Consider the following 18,946-nt stretch of genomic DNA (forward strand, 5'->3'; position numbering starts at 1 on the left):
AAATATTCAAGTTTAAAATTTACAAAAGGTGAAAAAAAACAACGGGTGAAAAAATTTTTTTTAAAAAAAAAAAAAAAAAAAAAAAAAACTGACCTCATTGGACACATCCACGACCAAGTTGTCGTCACTTTTCTCTCCATCGCTATCCTAATGGAGTTAATTATATCATCAATCATCAAAGCCTTACTTTAGACAAAAAGAGACAGAAAATCAGAAGAACTTCTCACATAATGGCTGGAATCCTTATCCTCCACTTTGCGTTTCTTGGTGTCATTAGGAAAGTCGGGACCGTTGCGGCGCTTATCCGAGTTTCTCAAGCTTTCCGGAAGCAGAGAGTTGCTCTGTAGGTAGAGGGCAGACAGAGCAGAAAATAATAGAAATAAAGAGATTGGAGAGAAAGACAGAAGAAAGCCCTTTAGAGTGGAAGACAAACTTAAACTGCACAGTTTAGGTTTTGCTTTGCTGTGTGTGCATTTTGCATGAACCTGCTAAACTGCTTGATCCCTCAGTTGCTAATTAGAAGCGTTTCCCAGCTGTGCGTAGAGCAGGTTAGAAAAAGTGACTGTTGCTCAGGAATAGGTTAACGTTTGGCAAAATGATGAATTAAGTAGCGCTAACACTTTAACAGCAATCTCTTTTTTCACTTGACCAAAGCCAGTCAGAGCCAAATACAAATACATGCCTCTGAAGCTCATGATTACATTAAGTGGCTCTCGAAATCTATCAGTGCTCCTTCTCCTGGCTCTGACAAGCTGCACTGGCTGCAGCATGTGCATGTGTGCGCGTGTGTGTGTGCGTGTATGTGTGTGTGCGCACTGTGTAATTGACTGTGAAAGCCCGTGTGTGGAATCAAGAGTGTAACAGGCTGTCAGTGTGTATTAGTTGCATAATATTCTAGAGTCCCAAGACCAAACACACACACAAAGACAGAGCAGTCTCCCCCCCTGGCCTCCTGACCAACGGATCCTATTGTTAATGGATTAAAGCTTCATGTTGAGTCCATTATAGTCTCAGTCTGTCAATGAAATGTGCATCCAACAAACACAAGCGCATGCACGCATCCAGCAAGGGAGCGAGCAGCACTTTGAGGGGGGAAAGGGTAAATGAAGGAGGATCGGGAGGGGGGGGGGTGACGAAAAAAAAAAAAAGGGAAAAGGGGGAGATGAGATTAGAAGAGAAAAGATGGGAGGGTGTGGAGGAAAAGAAAGGTTGATGAGGAAGAGAGTGAGAGGGGGTTGCATACTGCCAAAGTCCTCCTCCTCCAGCTGCCCCTCCCTCTTCTCCTCCTCCCTTTTATTGAAAGGTTTTAGTGAGTCGAGCCCAGATGCACTGACCCGCAAAACACAAGCGATTCCCCCTTCGCCATGGTCTCTCCCCCCCCCCGTTTGCTTTTAGCATGGTGTCTCTCGCTCACACACAAGCTTAGTGTCATATGACTGCTGCTCCCTCGCTCCCACCCTTTCCCAAGCCCTCCCCTCTCAGCGGTGCTGATATTAAACACAATGAGGGTCTTTAAGCGCAGGATCAGGGGATGCAAGAGGAGGGGAAGGGACGGGGGTAATCTGCTCACTGAGGTGTTAAATAGGCACAACAATGCAGACTAGGAGAGAAAAGTGTGTGTGTTGAACGTGCGTGCGCCTATTTCTGTGTGTGTGCGTGTGTGTGTGTGTGTGTGTGTGTGTATGTGAGCGTGCTAAAAAGCTCATTTAGAGTAGAAAAGGAAATCTAACAGTTCACAGCCGTTCTGGGGCAAAACTAAACAAGCTGGCCTAACCTCTACCCAAACACATTCAAAAACAACAATAAAAACAGACTAATGCAGGATGAAAGTCACGTCAGTGTGAAACAAACAACAAGGTACGTCTGTTCATAGTGGCAACTGTAAGGTGAAACAGAGACAGATGGATAAAAGGATAGATGGACAGACAAACAGAAAGATGGACAGATAGATAAAAACCTGAAAATGCAAAGATTGTATTTTTTTGCCATACTTATTGTAAGACTTGTAAAATACTTTTACAAGTCTTAATCCCAGTCTGTTTAATCCCAGTCTTGTTCTCAATGCATAGAAAACCTTGTCAATATCTTGAAAATTATACATACACACACACATAGCATTTTGTGAAGTGTTGTAATCAGAATGTATCGTCCCATTTGAAAGCACCTCCAAGCCAAACTTCCCTTTGTGGTGTAAAATCTATTTACTTAGAGCTGACTGTTTAAACTTGTTTCTGGCTGACGTAAAGTGACATTTACTGAACCACTGATATCAACCCAGTTGAGAAACGCTAATCTTTCTCATACAACATCTCCAATTCCCCCAAACCAAACTCTCCCTTAAAGACAAACAAAAGCAGAAAGCATGCTGCTGGAACAGAAACCGGAAGAACTTACTGTGCCAGGTTCTCGCTCTGTTGCCATTGGAAAAAGCAAGCACGTGGTTGAGGTCACCAGGTCGGGTGTTCACCGAAGCGGAAGACAAAAGAGAATACTTTGAGTGCATCTTTCTAGATAGCAATTTAAATCTCAGCGACATTCAGACTAAACCTTGTTGGTCGTGATTAGCCAATTCAAACATTTTTAGTGGAAACATAACCAATTTCTCAACTGGTCTCATATCATCTGGCTTTTCTGTGGTAGAAAGAAAAGTCTTCTTACCCCTGAGGTGATCAGGTCCTGCAGCGTGAGAATCCGGCCCACCAAGGTGAGGCTTCTTCTCACTTCCTTCCTTTCCTGCCAGATGGGGAGGAATAGCACCAAGTGCTCCCGACAGCGCCAGGAGACTTGCTGAACCACCTAGCTGGGAGGGATGCAGGCCGGCGGGATGAGGGGTGAGGGGAACCGGAGCGCCGCCGTGGTTATGGGATAGGTGCTGCTGCTGAAGGCCAAGCCAAGCACAAGAGAGAAAAGGAGCAGATGATTAGCCGGGAGACGAGACAGGGCACTGTTCAGCTGCAAAACAAAGCTGGAGATTAGGGTTTGACATTTGTAATTTCCATACTTTTCCAGATTCCAATTCCCGCTTATTTTTTATTAAAATAAAAAATCCACTGAGATTAAAAACCCCTTTTTTAATGGAGTCATGGCCAGTTGACAGTAACGAATACAACACAAAAACATAGTTAAAAGATGTCAAACTATATAAAAAAAAAACAGGTACGTGTCATAGGATCGGCCTCAAGAACTTTTAGTTTAGATCTAAAAGCACTAAACGAAATGAATTCATTCAATTTGAAGGTTTCTTGCAGCAAGTTCCAAGATGAACTTTTTAAAGGGAGAAGAAAACTATGAATTTACACAAGATATTACAATGGATTTTAAACCTCCAACAGTAGGTCTGTTGCTAATATTTTTAGCAGTAAAAAGATTTGTAATTAAACAAGCCGTAGACTGATATATTGCTGAAGTAGTTTAAATTTTACAGCGACATACATGGACAAATAAAATCCTAATATTTAGGCAAAAAGATTCCAGTTAGCCTTGATTGTCATATTTCTGCATTTGGCAGTGAAAGGCCAAATACAATTTAAGAAGAAACTACTAACTTACCAACTCATGAACGAGCAGAAAAATAACTGTGTTTGAAATGCTAAAGTCTAAACCACACCAATGACAAAATGCTGACAATTAAATGAGCAAAAAAAGCTCCCTGGTTGTTGCCTGAAATACAACTTGTCAGCTGCCAAAAATTTGAAAACCATTGACACCTACAACTCAAACGCCTCAATAAATAAAACATAGACCCCTAATGTGTACACATTAAAAAAAAAAAAAAAAAAAAAATCAATAGTACTTTGTAACCTTATCAATCAACACTGTGGCCCAATTAAAGTCTTCAACAGATGGAATGGGATCCTTGGTGTCTGGGGTTTACATCAGCTCAACAAGCTGCTGCTTTCTTCAAGAGGGTGAACACATCATCACCCCCCATATACTGCCTCACACACACACCATCACACACACAAACTCACTCCTCTTTCTGAGGTCAAACACTGAACAATACTGACAGCTGGGATCACAGCCCAAAGCCTGAGGATGTGGATGAGGAAAGGAGGGGGAGGGAGGCCGGGAGGAAAAGGAGGAATGACGAAGGAGGAGAGGGAGGAGAGTCCCAGCTGCTGCTTGCACTGTCAGATCTGGTGACGGAGCGAGGCGGCTGAGGGGAGAGGAGAGGAGAGGAGAGAAGGAGACAAGAGGGTCAAAAACAGAAAGGGAGGGCAAGTTTGGCTGGCAGCCCTGCTCTCTTTCACACCAAATCAGGCGCTCGTCTGAGCGTGAAATGTCTTTGTGTTCCCAAACATCATTATTGCCTCCTCAGACAGCAGCCGCGGGAATCCGAGCTCACTGATTCGCCGCTAGGAGGGGAGGAGGAAGATGGGGGAGGAGAGGCGTGGGGGCACAGGAGGCGACTCAGCAGGGGTGGGAGGAGTGCTGAAGGTCAAACCGACTTTTATCTCACCTAATTGACTAACCCACCCCACCCTCTGAGCTTCCACCTTCTCTCTTCCTCTCCATCCGTCCTTTGCTGTCCGCCACCACCCCACGAGTGAAAGGAAAACTACTAAACGTTCTCTTGGCCACATGGCCTGCCTGACGCTCAATTTCCAGAGCTTGCATGGGCCCCCCCTCCCCTCCAGAAAAAAAAAAAAAAGAGAAAAACATGTCACACATGATCATGCAAACACGTAGAACATAGTCTAAATAAACAAGGCAGGCACCAACACCTTCACTCAACCATCCTACTGCTGCCTGTTGTTTTCTGAGGATAACAGAAATGTATGCTCTGCTACACTTCATACATACATACACACACACACAGCAGATTCGCAAACATTCACACACAGATACACAAAAAGCACCCCTGATGGGAGTAAATGGAGGGGAAGTGTTGGTGCAGGCAAGGGGAGCCCAGTTTGTCATGGGATGTTAGTGTGAGTGGGTGTGTACAAATATATCTGGGGTGTGTGTGTGAGTGGAGGCAGGGGCAGCATGCTTCATTACACTCATTTAACTCACAAACAGGGTGAATGACAGACCGGCGTGGGAGACGAGGAGGTTGGAGGGGGGGTTGGGTGTAAGGACAACGTTGTGACCCCCCTCTCCCCCCCCTGCCTTCACCTCCTTTACAAACACTAAAATCCTGCAATTAAGACTCAAAAAGCAACTGCCAAATCCACCTCTCACCCCATCACACAAAAAACAGAAGCCCCCCCATCAGTCCACGCCAGCTAACAAGCCCTCCCCACATTTAACCAAACCCAGTGGGATCAAACCCTCTGATCCCCCCTGCCCACTCTTTGCAAAAACAAAAGCTACATACACCCCCCCTTTTTTCCCACAATTCCCTAAACTCAGACTTCTACTCCTCCCCCTCCAGCCCTGTGGCTACAAAGGTTCAGATTCTTTTTTTAATTCCTACTTAAAGATCATCTCATTCTCCAAGTGGGCGGAAACTTTGTTTCACTGTGGAGCTGAGCGTTCTCTATCAATCATCTCATCGATGTCCTTTATGCTTCACCATCTACAAAATATTAAATACATTTAATTACATCCAATTTATTACAATAAAATAAAAAAATAAATATATATATATATATATATATATATATATATATATATATATATATATATATATATATATATATATATATATTCCACTACTGGTGTCTAGCGAGTACCTTCAGGGTGATTCAGTGATTTAAGTGAGTGTATCTGCTGATACAGAGTCTGGGTGCAACCCAAACCTTTTTCCATACAGCGACAAATTGCTGATCACACAGACTGAAGTTTAGAAAAGTAATAAAGTTTTATGGTAGATGGCTTAGCAACTGTGCAATATAATACAGAAGGTCTCTTCTACTCAAATTGACTTTAACGATCAAAATGGCAGAAAATATAATTGCAACTCCTTTGTACAGAACGGAGTGAAATGAAATAAATGGAATGGTAGAGTGACATACAAGGTAGAAACATTTTGAAAGCACTGTGGTTAAAAAAAAAACACAACATTGCTGTTCATCCATGCTTTGAAATAATTTCAGACCAGTTTTAATGGTTGAGCTGGTCTGACCTGATTACAGTGGTTAGTTTTTTAGCTATATTTGATGTCTTTAAACGTTACTCCATTTGTGAATCACAAAACAAAAGGATGATTTTTAATTGTATTTTTTTTTTTAGCTTGCAAACAAAATTAAGTTAGTGTAAGATACACGTTTCAGATTTAGAACTTAAGAGTTACTTCACTTTTTCTTTCCTTTATTGGAGGCTTTGGACTAAATTTAATTCCTGTAGTTCAAAATTTAAAATACACAGACAAACCTGAATGGGACATTTATATAACAAAGACACATAATAATACAGCTTGTGATATTGACTCCAATATTTAAATCTTTATTTTTTTCTTTTGAATACTATCCAAGTTTCCAATTTCATTCTTGTAAACACCTACCAGCAAATGAACTCTCAATGACCTTGATAAATATAGCTACAGTAGTTATAAAAGAGCTTATGGAATACACACACAGGTGTTAACCGCTGACAAACAAAGAATGGAAATTTATGTGATAAAATCGACATCAAAGATTCATCAATCATGCTTCTTTAACACCAAAATTTTGAATTTTCTTTAAAAGGTTTGACCAGCAAACTCTAATTTTGACCAACTCAATTGCAAAAAATGAGCAAAGTTCTACAGGTAATTAAATGTAGGTAATAGTTTTTAATCCAACAGAAAATGAAGAAATTTCTGAAATATTCATTGTTTTGCACCTACAAAGTTGTGGCCAATTTCTTATTTCATTTTCGTTAAACAAAAAAAGTTCATCAAAATTAATCAATGTGTTAAGTGATAAGCAAATTGTGTGTTTTTAGGTTGGCCTCGTCTGATTTCTGACTGGTGCAGCTCTAACTTCGAGTGAAATCAAGTAAATAATACATATAACCTAAGAGTGCAGTTACATTTAAACCAGAACTGCATTTGTATAATGGCTATTTAAAGGAATTTTTAATCAAATGAAGTTGAAACGTGTGTGTATGTAGACCTATTGCAACCACACTACACACAACACAAGCCACGCAAACTATTAAAGCCACATAAAGGAAACAAAAGAAACCCCTTTTCTCTCCTAGGATCTTTCTTATACTACCACATCTTCAAAAATAAAATGCATTTTCAAGAACATAAAAACATGGGATTTGTATAAGTGAAGAGAAATTAGAGGAATACACACTGTAGGTGGAAGACCTGGCAGTCCACGTACCCCGATGACTGCGTTAAGCTCTGCCATGGTGACCTGTTTGGCCCGCTCCACAGCTTGAACCACCTGCTGCTGATGCTGTAACACACGCAGACAGACAGAACAATGCTTATGTCTGAGAGGCAGCTTGTATAACTAAAATAAAAAAAGGTGTATAAAAGTCAAACAAAACACAGCCTGTTGAGGAAAGTCACACACATACTTACCTCCTGTGAGAGGAAGGGAATGACTTGCGCACAGATGGTGTTTAGTCTCTTGGCAATCTCAGTCTGATGACGGAGGAGGCACACGGAGATAAAAAGAGACTCGATTGTTAATAACATAATTGCATCAATTTAGAAATGACAGCTGCTCAGCTACACCAATAAACCAATACAAGTGCGACACACACGTACAGACTCGCGCGTTTTAAGAACACACAGACAAAAAGCCTCATCTGAATACGAAGCTACACATGAACACAACTTCTATCTGCACTCAAATTCATTTCAGATGTTGGTTCTGATTGTTCAGAGTTCTTATTGTTCAGATCAGAACAATAACATTTTCTTCTAGTTATAACTGGGGATGTCAAGCTTCTCTGTAAATTTATTCTTTATGTCTTTTAGCTCAGTCTCTATCCTCTGTGTTCTTGTCCTTCTTTCCCATCAGCACTTCAACATAATCTAATCACCTCCTAACTTAGTTTTCCTTCCCCCTGTATCCATGCCAACACATCCGCCTGCCCCGAAACCCCCCGGAGGTGGCTACAACTGGCTGAAACCAGATACCCCCCCTCAGTAGCTCCAAATCAGATAAAGTGTCCCATATTATACATCATCCAATCTAACAGATACAACAACGTCCAGCGTGAGGAGAGAATCGGAGGAGCCATCAAATATCAGCTGTAATGGCTCAACAGAGAAATCGTCCCACCCAGCATGAATAGAAGCTCAAGAACATGGCGCAAGGATCACTCACAACTGTTCATATGCTTTTAACTTATTCAGATTTCACCAAGCTTCAATCATTGTTGCATTTTGTATTTCACAGCAAACATGCGGGAAAAATGATCTCATCAACTGAGCTCCCGAAAATAAACTCTGAAATTCATTTAAATCCAAAACTTCATGGAAATGTTGAGACGTCAAAAAAAAAAAACGTCCACTAACTGATATACGTCAGCATGAATTGTAATTAAGACGTGGATTATTTCAATAAAAGTTGCTGGGATATTTGTCACCCCTTGAACCACAAGTATTTACTGGTTTAAAGAGTGGATTTCTTTGAAAACGAGGAAGCAATTTCCCTTTAAGCTTAAATATACTTGCTCTAATTGGAAAGCTCCAACACACACATACTTGGCAACTCACCAAACTACAAACCCTGCCACAGTTCAGCCAATTATGTGCTAGAATGAGCTTAAGCAGGAACCAGTGCATTCTCAATGAATCCCAAACCAAACAAGCAACTCCTTAACCTATATGACTAAATGCAAAAAGTACGAAAAGATAACAACTGGCAAGATTTATAAAATTACAACCCAGACGAATGTAAATAAGGTCAAAGTAAACTGAGACTAAGCTAACAAACAGAGTTAACTCATTATTTGGTCTACATAACATTGTTTCAGCTTCAATATCTCTATGACCACAGTTGCATAACAATGTCAACGAGGACAATCTAACGCTGGAGTTTAGAGTACAACTTGAAACGAAGGCTGAATTAAAAGTCTGAAAACTCGGACAATGAATGGAAAATTCATCAACAAAAATAAGTTCAAATACCCATGAAGTCAGGCTGTCATGATTGAAAAGTTGGAGATAATGGATAATATATTTTCATCTAGGTTTCAATTCCCAAATTAAACAATTAGCAGCTAGTTTAGTTATGTAAAACATGACTATAGAAAATAAACCGAGAATAATTCTTCAGTAGAAGCCTTTTAAGATCATTGTTTCAATTAAAAAGCTACATGCTCTTTTGCGCCTTCCAATCAACTAAATGGTTTTCACATAGAATGTGGAGTTGAAGTCAACCCCGCCCCAATATTACTTAATATACCTCAGCACAGTAACAAACCATCCACATGTTTTACATATTGCTCAGGTGACTGCTGCGACTTGTTAGCCACACGTGTTTGGTTCCTTAATCCCAACTATAAGCTCTGAAAGCACACAAGTCTCATGACCTCATCAAACTGACTTTTATAATGTGACAGTAGAAGATATTCATCAGTGTGAGCTTTATGATCTGAAATTGGTTGTTGTTTCATTACGTTGTTTTTATTCTGGCTAATGGAGATTAGGACAGTTTATACGGACGTAATCAAATTTATCTCAAATACTTCAGCACACATGTTTTAATTTTGACAAACCCTTTTTAAAGATGAAAGCTACTTTAACTCATCCTGTAAACTGACAAATCATTGGGTTGCATACTCCAGCAAATACAGCATTCATTTTCAAAACGGCGCAAACCGAAGTCAGTGTGGAACTGCTTTTGACATGAGATCAGTAAGCGTATGTATTTGAAATGCAATCAATAGTGTGTTTATCTGCGATGAAACAGTAGATCAAAGGTGATTCTGAAACCTCGGAGTGTTTCTATTTGTGTTACACACACAGTTTGCAACTTTGTACCTCATCTGCCTACTGCAGAGTATGTTTTATGCTGCAGGTAGAAAGCTGTCTTTTGCCTGTTCTGTGTTGTGTAACAAATAGTACACTATAAGTAACTCTGTAAATCACCTGCAACTAAAACAAATAATCTGTAGAATGATCAGTGTTACATCATTTATGTCCAAAATGTCAACTTTCTACAATGTTTTCATCAGAAAATGTTGTCATCTAGAGAGATGAAAACCAGTCTAAACCGATACCCATGTCCAAACTCATCACTGGTAACTTTGTGTATCCTTTTTCTCACAGTAAACTCTAAGACTTTCTAAAGCAAAAACACACCTTAGTCATTTAAACGGTCTCACCTTCATTCTCCAAAGACTCAATGTCAAGCCAGCCAACAATGCGTAACGAGCTTTAAATATAGATCTATTTCAGGCAGACTACATGTGTTCATCCATTTACAGAATCTTGTCGTAAGCCTATAATTAGCTTTGTAGAAAAGGTTAAGTGATTAGGCAGGTAGAATAGCTTGAGCAAAGCTACTATCAGGTTATCCCAGCTAATCTAACCCAATAAACAAAATCATGATTAATCAAAGTTGCAACCGAAATCTGTGGCTTTGTCTTTTAAAAATAATGAAAAAATTAACATAGCACGTCTACTGATATTGATCACCAAGTATATGTCACCCTGTAGATTTTTCTTTTGCTTGTTGTCACACTTTGAAGTTTTATAACAACAAAAAATGTCATTTGAGGCAAAAACAGTATAGAAAATACACAAAGTTTTCAAATTATAAACTCTTTTAATAAGAGATTGACATTATCAGATTTCTGCCAGAAAACAACAGATTTCTTAAATAGAACTTGTCTATCAACATGAGGCAGACTAAAAGACCTCAAAAACTAACATCTTGAATGTTTGAGTCATGTTGCAACTCTTGTAAGACTAAAGTACCATTTTAGAAGTAGACACTCATTACTACAATTGAACCTAGCGGTAGTAGTGTGAAAGTATGAGGATGCTTTGCTGGATCTGGAGGACCAGCAATCATGAAAACTACATTCTGCCTTCAGTTTGTGGGCTCAGTTTTTTGGGCAAGCAAAAACATAGCCAGAGGAAAAGGCTAAACAGGGTGACAAAGAAGGCGGAAAGAAGGCATAAAAAAAAATGAAGAACGATATAGAGAATCCTGTACATTCTCTTCATCAGACTGCTACACAACAGCAGTGTCTTTAATCTTACCATCTACAACAGCTCTTTGAAGATTTGATTTTTGAATTGATTTGAATAAATAAGTCTGAAGCATGGAGGAGCTTTGCAGCCTGAACTCCATGGACGCACACAGTCAGTGTTTCAATGGCTTTATAAAGAACGTACAAACTCTTCATGTGAATAACAAGGTTCTGATGACTGGCAGAGTGAGTACATGCAGTGACATACAAGTAGGCTGTATTAGCATGCAGATAAAAGCTACATTAGCTTAACTAATTTTGCTAGTTTGATACCAACTACTACAGTAAATATCTCTGATATTTACTTCAGTATTACACAGAGATGGGTTGCGTACTCAAAAATTGTAACCAAGTAATATTTGTAACGAATGTATCGTTCAGAAGTTAGACAGGAATGAGGAGAGAGCTAGTTCTAAGTTTGTAGCTTGGTTATTGTTGTTTTAGTAATTCCATAGCAACAGACTACCAAGATGGCTGTCAGTTAGAGTTTGAGTAAGTGTGATGTCACATGAGAACTATGTCTAAAATTTAAAAGTAGCAGGACCATGATTTGAAGCATACCAGCAGCAAAACCACATCTAATGTAAAATACTGAATGCTCCAACACTAGATTTACTCAGGTCATGTTGGAAATTAAATGTGTTTGATCTGAAAACTCATAAGTATGACAAAACGGCAAAAACAAAAGTCATATGTAATACTTTTTTACAGCAATGTGTTTTTTTGGAAAGCTAAATTTTAACAATACATGGCAGCCTTCTAATTGAGTCAGGGGGGGTTAAACTAAGTTGAGGAGAGAGAAAAGTTTTGATTCCCACATGCACACAGAATGAGTTCAAAAAGAACAGACTTTCCATTACACGTATAATTGGAGCATTACTACCACACAACCCCCATCCCCCTGTACATCCCCAGCAGGAGGTGGGTTGTTAGTCTGTATCCCCGTACCACCCGCCCACAGAAGCCTGTTGCTCTGACAACTGCAGCCCCAAGCTAATGACCTCCCCTGGAGTTTTAGTGTGCGTGTGTGTGTGTGCGTGCGTTTGTGTTTACGTGTTTGAACAATAGGATGAGATGCATCTCCCTCACAAAGGGTGAACGCCAGCTTCATGTGGATATAAAATGAAAGAGGAACAGAGTGAATAGAGACGGGGTGAAAAAAGGCGATGGATGGTGGGGGTCTGGTTGAAAGAAGAAAGAGATCCCATACCAGTTATTGGAGAGTAAGGAAGTGATGAGAAAAAGGAAGAAAATTGGAGTATAAAAAGAAAGGCAACAGAGGAGATGGAGAATGTGAGGGAAAAAAAAACATTAAAGAGAAAGAATGTGAAAAAGAAGGAAAAAATTCCCTTTATTCAGTGAAGTAGCCAAGCCAATCCACCTCCAATTTCCTCTGGTCTGACTGGTCGATAGCTGTGGTAATTACTGGCAAACGCTCTCAGCTCTGCAACACTCCTGTGGGAAATGTTGGTTTGCGTGTGTAAAAGGTGAGAGGGTTCCCTCGTCAACCATATTTCTTATAAGTTGGGAATGTGCGGATGTTTGTGTGAACTCTTCCATAAACACATCTGCATTCATGATTAAATTAATTTTCTAAACCACATTAAATTGTTCTCATTTGAATTCATTATACAAAGTTTAGAGACAAGAGTCCCCTCCAGCAAGTACCAGTGTGTATATTAAACATTCTTTACTACATTGCATTCGAGATTTCCATTGACTTTAAGCTCCCAGCTCATCAAAAAAAAAAAATAAAATAAAAAAATAGAGGAGCAAGCTACACTGTATCTCCTCGGTTGGCCTCACGTTGATCGATTCCTCTGCCCTCCCCAGCCCTGCCCATCTAATGTAATAAAGCAGGCCGCTCCCCTAGACAGCACCAATCAATCTACAGAGCCATTCATTCTGCCTCCGGGCTCAGCCGGCCGGCCCTAACTGGGGAAATGGAGACAGAGCCCCATCGATCACAAATAAACACACATCCACACATGGGCAGAGATACAGTGTAGCACACATAAACACGAACCATTAACACACAAACACATTTGCGCGCAGACACACACACAAGGACACATCAATAGGCGCACACACTAAATACATCAAAACCCCGCCACGAGGAAGTGGAAGAGAGAACGAAGGGAAGAGACACAAGAAGACATAGTGAGCAGACAGATAGGCAGCCATACCTGCTTATGCATTTCAATGTTGAGGCCGTATGACATCTCATAGTACTGAGGAGGACAGAGAGGTCGGAGGGTTAGCATCGACTGTCACAATAAAACAAAGCGTAAATGCAACTTTACAGATGAATGTTCAGCACAACAGCATCTTATCACTTAAACATTATCAAGTCATTTTTTTTAAATTTACGTTGTTTCCCATAAAACAACCAAAGAGTTTGATTTAACGACTGAAAGGTGGCTGTATGCACACTAAGAAGAACTGCTAGAGCTCAACTGAGACAGCAGACATCCCCCAAACATGACTTGTTTGAAATGTTGTGCTGAGTAACATTCAAATGAGTAAGCTAAACATTCCCATGCATCATCAAAATTTTCTATTTGAATACGAGTAACAAGTATACAGAGAAACCTTAAGGACAAAGCTTTGCGTCTTTATGCAAAAAGAGTACTGAAATTTAACCTCGAAGGTAAGGGCTTAGTGACTGCTGTGTTTGGGAGCATCTCTCAGGCAGTTCCATCTGTTTGTTTGAAATCTTCTATCCTGTGTGAACTAAACTAAGCACTAGTGATTTCAAATATGAGCTGCCACAGCACTGCCTGGTTGTTCAGTCCCTATACCAGCACCCCAAAGCCTGCGTTATTCCTGGCAATGCTCATCCAGGTGTGACTTTGAATGATGATTTTACACAGATAAAGAGGATTTTGTTATCTGTACAAAATCAGAAGTGCAGAATTGTAAACTTGTTTATTATATATGGATTATTGATTGCATGGGTTATCAATGTCAGACGTACAGAGATAAAAGCATTCCTTTCATCATGAGATACTTTTAGAAATAAATGAGTCAGAAGTCTAAACTTTTCATCTAGCCATCAGTAATAAATGCAGGCGATCAGTTAACTGAACACAGATGTGGAAACACCTGTGTCAAATAAAGATCTACAGCATTTATTGGTATTGTCCTGATGGACAGAAAATAAACAGATGAACAATGTAAACAATAAAGTCAAATTTAAAATGTCAGCTTTTTTTTTTTGCTGTGTTAATGAGATGTATGTAATTTTTTTAGAGTTAATTTTACCATTGTGTTTTTGGGTACCATTGCAATGTTTATTATTTTTAAGCTAATGTTAATATATACTAACAATTTACAGGCATGCCTCAGTAAGGAGAAGACAAACATTTGCACATAATTAAAACAAGAGGTACTTCAGGTTGCTGTGGTTTTTATACAAGCCTTCTTCATTTAGGTAATAAAGTATCCACATTAGTCATTTTCCTTTCTTTGAAAAGATTAAAGTTCACTTTACATCTGGGTAGGGAACAACATGATCTACCCCAAGGACACTTATGCAGCCCTGCTGCAGTTTGTCATGTGGAACATTGCAGGGCCAATAAATTGAAAGCTGGGATCTCACCATGACATAGTGTCTCTGCATCTCTGTTTTTTCACTGGCCAGCTTCTCACACTCCAGCTTAAGACTGTAGGGAGAAAAAAAAAAAAAAGAGTGAGTCATGAGTTGTACATCCACACATTTCGTCAAAAACAACCATCTCTACTTGAGCCTCCATTTAGTCACCAAAGCAAACATGTATTTCTGCTGTCAAATGTTGAAAATCAAAGTGTTGGATGTGGGAGGTTTGCCTCAACTCTGCTTTATCAAGATGTGAAGTTAAAAACACAATGTGGTTCGATGCCAACCCACACCAAAAACACAAACAAATGTCTGTGCACACACAACCACCACAAGGGAAGATAACTGCACACAAGCAGCCCTGGCCTATAATGCACAACTACTACTACACACACACACACACGCACACACACACGGAAAAAAATCAGGGGTGATTTATGAAACTCTGAGCCCACACGCCACCCTTTGGCTCTCACCCATCACTAAGGCTTAGACCTACCGCAGTCTAAGAACCAACACTGATGCCTGCTGCAAATGTGTGTGCTTTCATGTTCATGTATGTGAACCTAATCCAGGTTTATGGGTTAGGCTGAAACCAGAATTGCTGTTTTCTTTGTGGTAAGGGGAAATGACTGTGGGTAGGGTGAGATTCATAGTTAAAAAGTAAAGGACAATGTGGAGGGATTTCTCTGTAAAGACAGCTGAACTCTGTGATTGTCTACTTTAGAGGCTTGGTGTAAAACCTTCATTTTGGATAAAGCTTATAGTCAGATTGCCTTAAGGTTTCCAGAGCTATCACTGTTGCTTTGTTGCTGTAGGATTAGACGTTGGGAACATACTAATCCCGTTCTTCACTTTTCCATTTTCTCCTAGAATAATCTTTTTTATGTACCATTTGAAGTAATTGCTGCAATTACCTGGATTGTCTCCGTTTCTTTTTCTATCAGCTTTCTGTCCTCAAAATACCCATTTGGTCACAGCAAGTATCTGCTGACACCATGTCTGGTTCTGCTGAACATTGTTTTACAGCCAACACTAGTCTTTTCTTTCTACCATCGCCACAAGCATTGCTCAGGATGAAGGGTTCCTACAAATTCAGTGACTCAATGCGGTTTCCTGGATCTGGCATTATGTGAGCAATTGGATTTTCCTGTATTAGATTATAATTCTGATCCTTTTGTATGTAGTTGAATCTGCCTATAAAGTCAGACTGGCATGGATATTAACCTGCTTGTCTGGTAAAATACCTTCAGAAGGCAAAAGTAGTTGTGAATTGGCACCATATAAGTAACCTGAATTGAATTGCATTATCCAACTAATAATAATAATAATAATTATTATTATTATTATTATTATCATCTTTATAGTTATTATAGAAAACATACCTGTGATATTGTGCTTGGAGAAACTGGAACTCCTCCTTTATCCGGTCCAGTGACTCTGGAATGGTGAACTTGAAGGGCTGGCCTGGAGCCTGGTGCGGTGTCTAACACAAAAACAAACTGAATCATCAACAACATTATTATAGCCCATCACTGCTAAAAAGGCAATGGCTTGAGGATCTTATAGGAATAATATTTACATTCAGGAATTTAAGAGAAGAAAGGACCAGGTCTGACAACATGTCATTTACATATTTATATGTTTTCTTTGGAGTGTTCTTTAGTGTCCCTTTTTAAATGTTTGTCACTCACTCCTGTTACCATCCTTAAACAATACCAGGATCACCTGTTTTGCTAAAAAAAAAAGGTGAATTAATCATCATGGACTAAGTGTTTAGGTACTAAAACAAGTGTTTTCTATCACAGATCCAGATATTTAATGGTCCGCAGCCCACATCTGGCTAGATGTTCCAGACAGGTGGTGTCAATAGAAAACACCGCATGAATGTGTGTTCATTTTTGCAAGCAGATCCAGATGCATTGCTTATGTTTAAGAAAAAAAAGGGGGTGGGGGGACAATATTTTTAAAGCCAAATGTGTTCTTAGCAATACATTGAGAAGACATTTACCCCATTAAGAGTCTTGCTGCAGTAGATGACCACACCTGGCATGGGCACTAAAAGGTCATATAGTAAGGGCAGCAAGAACAACTTGACTGCCCTACTGTGAAGTATTTATTTTAAAAAGTCAAAGTAAAGTGGTTTTTATTGTAGAGAACAGACTGCTGTTATAGAGATGTGTGCTTGAATAGGATTAAGAGAATAAACATACAAATTCAACAACTTTGATTTTCTTTTTTAAATCATTTTTTTTCCCTAAACTTAATTCTTTAGAATATCATAATGTTTCAGTAAGACTCCAGATAATTAGGACAATCTATAATTTCAATATAACTGCATTGACTCCAAACTATTCCTTCACCACAATGTTCCCAGAACTCTTTGTGAGGTTTAGCATCTCAGCCACTAAAAACATCATGTGTAGATAATTAAGTCTATCCAACAGTATCTATCAAATATCCTAACAAATACTGCATCCAAGCCACGCGATTGCGCGGTTTCACAAATTGATACTGTTTGCAGTGTGATATATCATGTAGCTCTTGTTTTCAGCTTGACACGTTACAGTTTTCTTCCCCCACATTCAGTTATGATGACTGATTCATAGAAACAATTTTTCAGCCAGTGACCCTCAAATGGAATCATTGACACTCATGTGGGCCACTGGGAAAATTAACAGTCCACCCATCCAATATCACAAGTCAGCTTATACAAGGTAGTTATTAGGTACAAAGCTACTTGAAAATGAATTTAAACAGCAACTTAAGTTTTACCATTAAAACACACTTAAATAAACTCAAAAAATAATGTAGTGAGGAAATTTACTTTAAGTGCTTGAACTACTTTTGTAGTGTTGAATGATTTGTGTTAATGCTTTAAATACAGCTGATTGTATGCAATTCTGCTTGATAGTATGTTTAATTTTTAGTGACTTGAACAGACTTGTTTAATGATACCTTTTTATTACTGTCACTTTTATCGTAATTGAAACATAAAAAGACAATATGACGATAAAATTGGAAGTTTATCAGCTAATCTTAGTGTTACTCCAAGGGGCCTTCCATTTGATGATCCCTTACAAACCTTTCTGTTGGCGCCCCTGAAAGCAGACGCACATTTAAAATATCCCACAACTTTTAAGTTACATTGGCCCCGTCAATCCATTCTGCACCTCTAAATAAATATGGGATGGTATTCGCACAAGATAATCTAACGATGAGGTGCAAGAGGAGGCGTAAAGAGTCGTTTACTGCCAGGTGAAGCATTGCTGGAGGGGAAGTAACTTACCGGGTGTCGCCCCTGGGGAAACATCTTCTCTCTCCGGGGGAAGGAGTGCTTCAAACCCCGCCAAGGAGGAATCAAAGAACAGGGGTGTGTTTATAAAGCTCCGGATCAAGGAAACAAATCCATCCGCCTTGTTTATGATGGCCAACAATCGTTTATTTCTCAGAGACACCGACCCCCCCCCCCTGCTTGCTGATCTGAATTAATTTACAGACCGTTTCCTCGCTGTCCCTCGGTCCTTGTCTCTTGGTGCGCTCCAGCGGCTGCGAATCAACCGTGTAAGCACGGCATTAGATAAAAAGGTACGAACCAGGTGAGAAAGAAAGGAGAAACCTCGAATCCACCTCAGGCACTCCGGCGTTTGTCTTCGGGTTTATTCAGAGTATTCCAGGTATAAAGAGCCCACCAACTCAATCAAATCAAAAGAACAACAAGCCACAGAGCCGCAAACTGTCGGTTCTCAGTGAGAGCATCAGAAACATATCCACACAAGTTAATTGCTGTGAAGAGTTCCAACTTGACTCGCCGCGGTCGCTACTTGGCGGTTAAACAGTCAAAACAACTGGAATATGCATTTCCTCAACGGATTTCCGTGGAAAATGGAGTCCGTTTGAATTTTTACGAAAAAAGAAGGAAATATATCGTTAGTTTTGATAGCGAAAATCCCCACAGCGGTGCGAATGCTCCTATATCAAAGCAGCGCTTTACCTCAATGGCAACTTTCTCACGCGGTTTCACGCTCCCAGACTAACCGAAACTACAGCCCCTCCCACAAGATGACTCCTGGCCAATCAGAGCTGCTGCTCCACGTGGGGATAAGGACCTGGTTTCAGAATTAACCAATAGCCGCAACACAAATCTCCTCGGGTCCGTTGACCTCGCGGAGCTACGCCAGTGACGGCCAATCAGAGCCCTATTAGAAGCTGCCATTTCTGGAAGCGGCGGGGCGGGTTAGAGCGCTGGTGTAG

The 18,946-nt window shown here is 39.9% G+C and overlaps 1 protein-coding gene across 6 annotated transcripts in view; it reads right to left on the reverse strand.

The window, feature by feature from the left end:
* The window catches only part of LOC106937418 (TLE family member 1, transcriptional corepressor), a 29,524-nt gene extending 10,800 nt beyond the window's left edge, over positions 1 to 18,724 (reverse strand). Inside the window, exons 1-10 of one of the 6 annotated variants that reach the window (XM_015018968.1) lie at positions 17,982 to 18,724; positions 16,078 to 16,178; positions 14,696 to 14,759; positions 13,281 to 13,325; positions 7,463 to 7,525; positions 7,260 to 7,334; positions 2,659 to 2,872; positions 2,395 to 2,411; positions 228 to 341; positions 94 to 147 (exon numbers count right to left, since the gene is read on the reverse strand). In XM_015018968.1, the coding sequence (XP_014874454.1) occupies positions 94 to 147; positions 228 to 341; positions 2,395 to 2,411; positions 2,659 to 2,872; positions 7,260 to 7,334; positions 7,463 to 7,525; positions 13,281 to 13,325; positions 14,696 to 14,759; positions 16,078 to 16,178; positions 17,982 to 18,005 (771 nt within the window). In that variant the 5' untranslated portion in view covers positions 18,006 to 18,724. Of the gene's footprint in view, positions 1 to 93; positions 148 to 227; positions 342 to 2,394; positions 2,412 to 2,658; positions 2,879 to 7,229; positions 7,335 to 7,462; positions 7,526 to 13,280; positions 13,326 to 14,695; positions 14,760 to 16,077; positions 16,179 to 17,981 lie in introns of all 6 variants that reach the window. The other 5 variants (XM_015018960.1, XM_015018951.1, XM_015018944.1 and 2 more) reach the window with 5 other exon arrangements.
* Between the last annotated feature and the right edge of the window lie 222 nt (positions 18,725 to 18,946).

This window comes from Poecilia latipinna, unplaced genomic scaffold (genome assembly GCF_001443285.1).
Source record: "Poecilia latipinna isolate Pla-1442-1.1 unplaced genomic scaffold, P_latipinna-1.0 Scaffold80, whole genome shotgun sequence".
In the NCBI taxonomy this organism is placed as follows: Eukaryota; Metazoa; Chordata; class Actinopteri; order Cyprinodontiformes; family Poeciliidae; genus Poecilia; species Poecilia latipinna.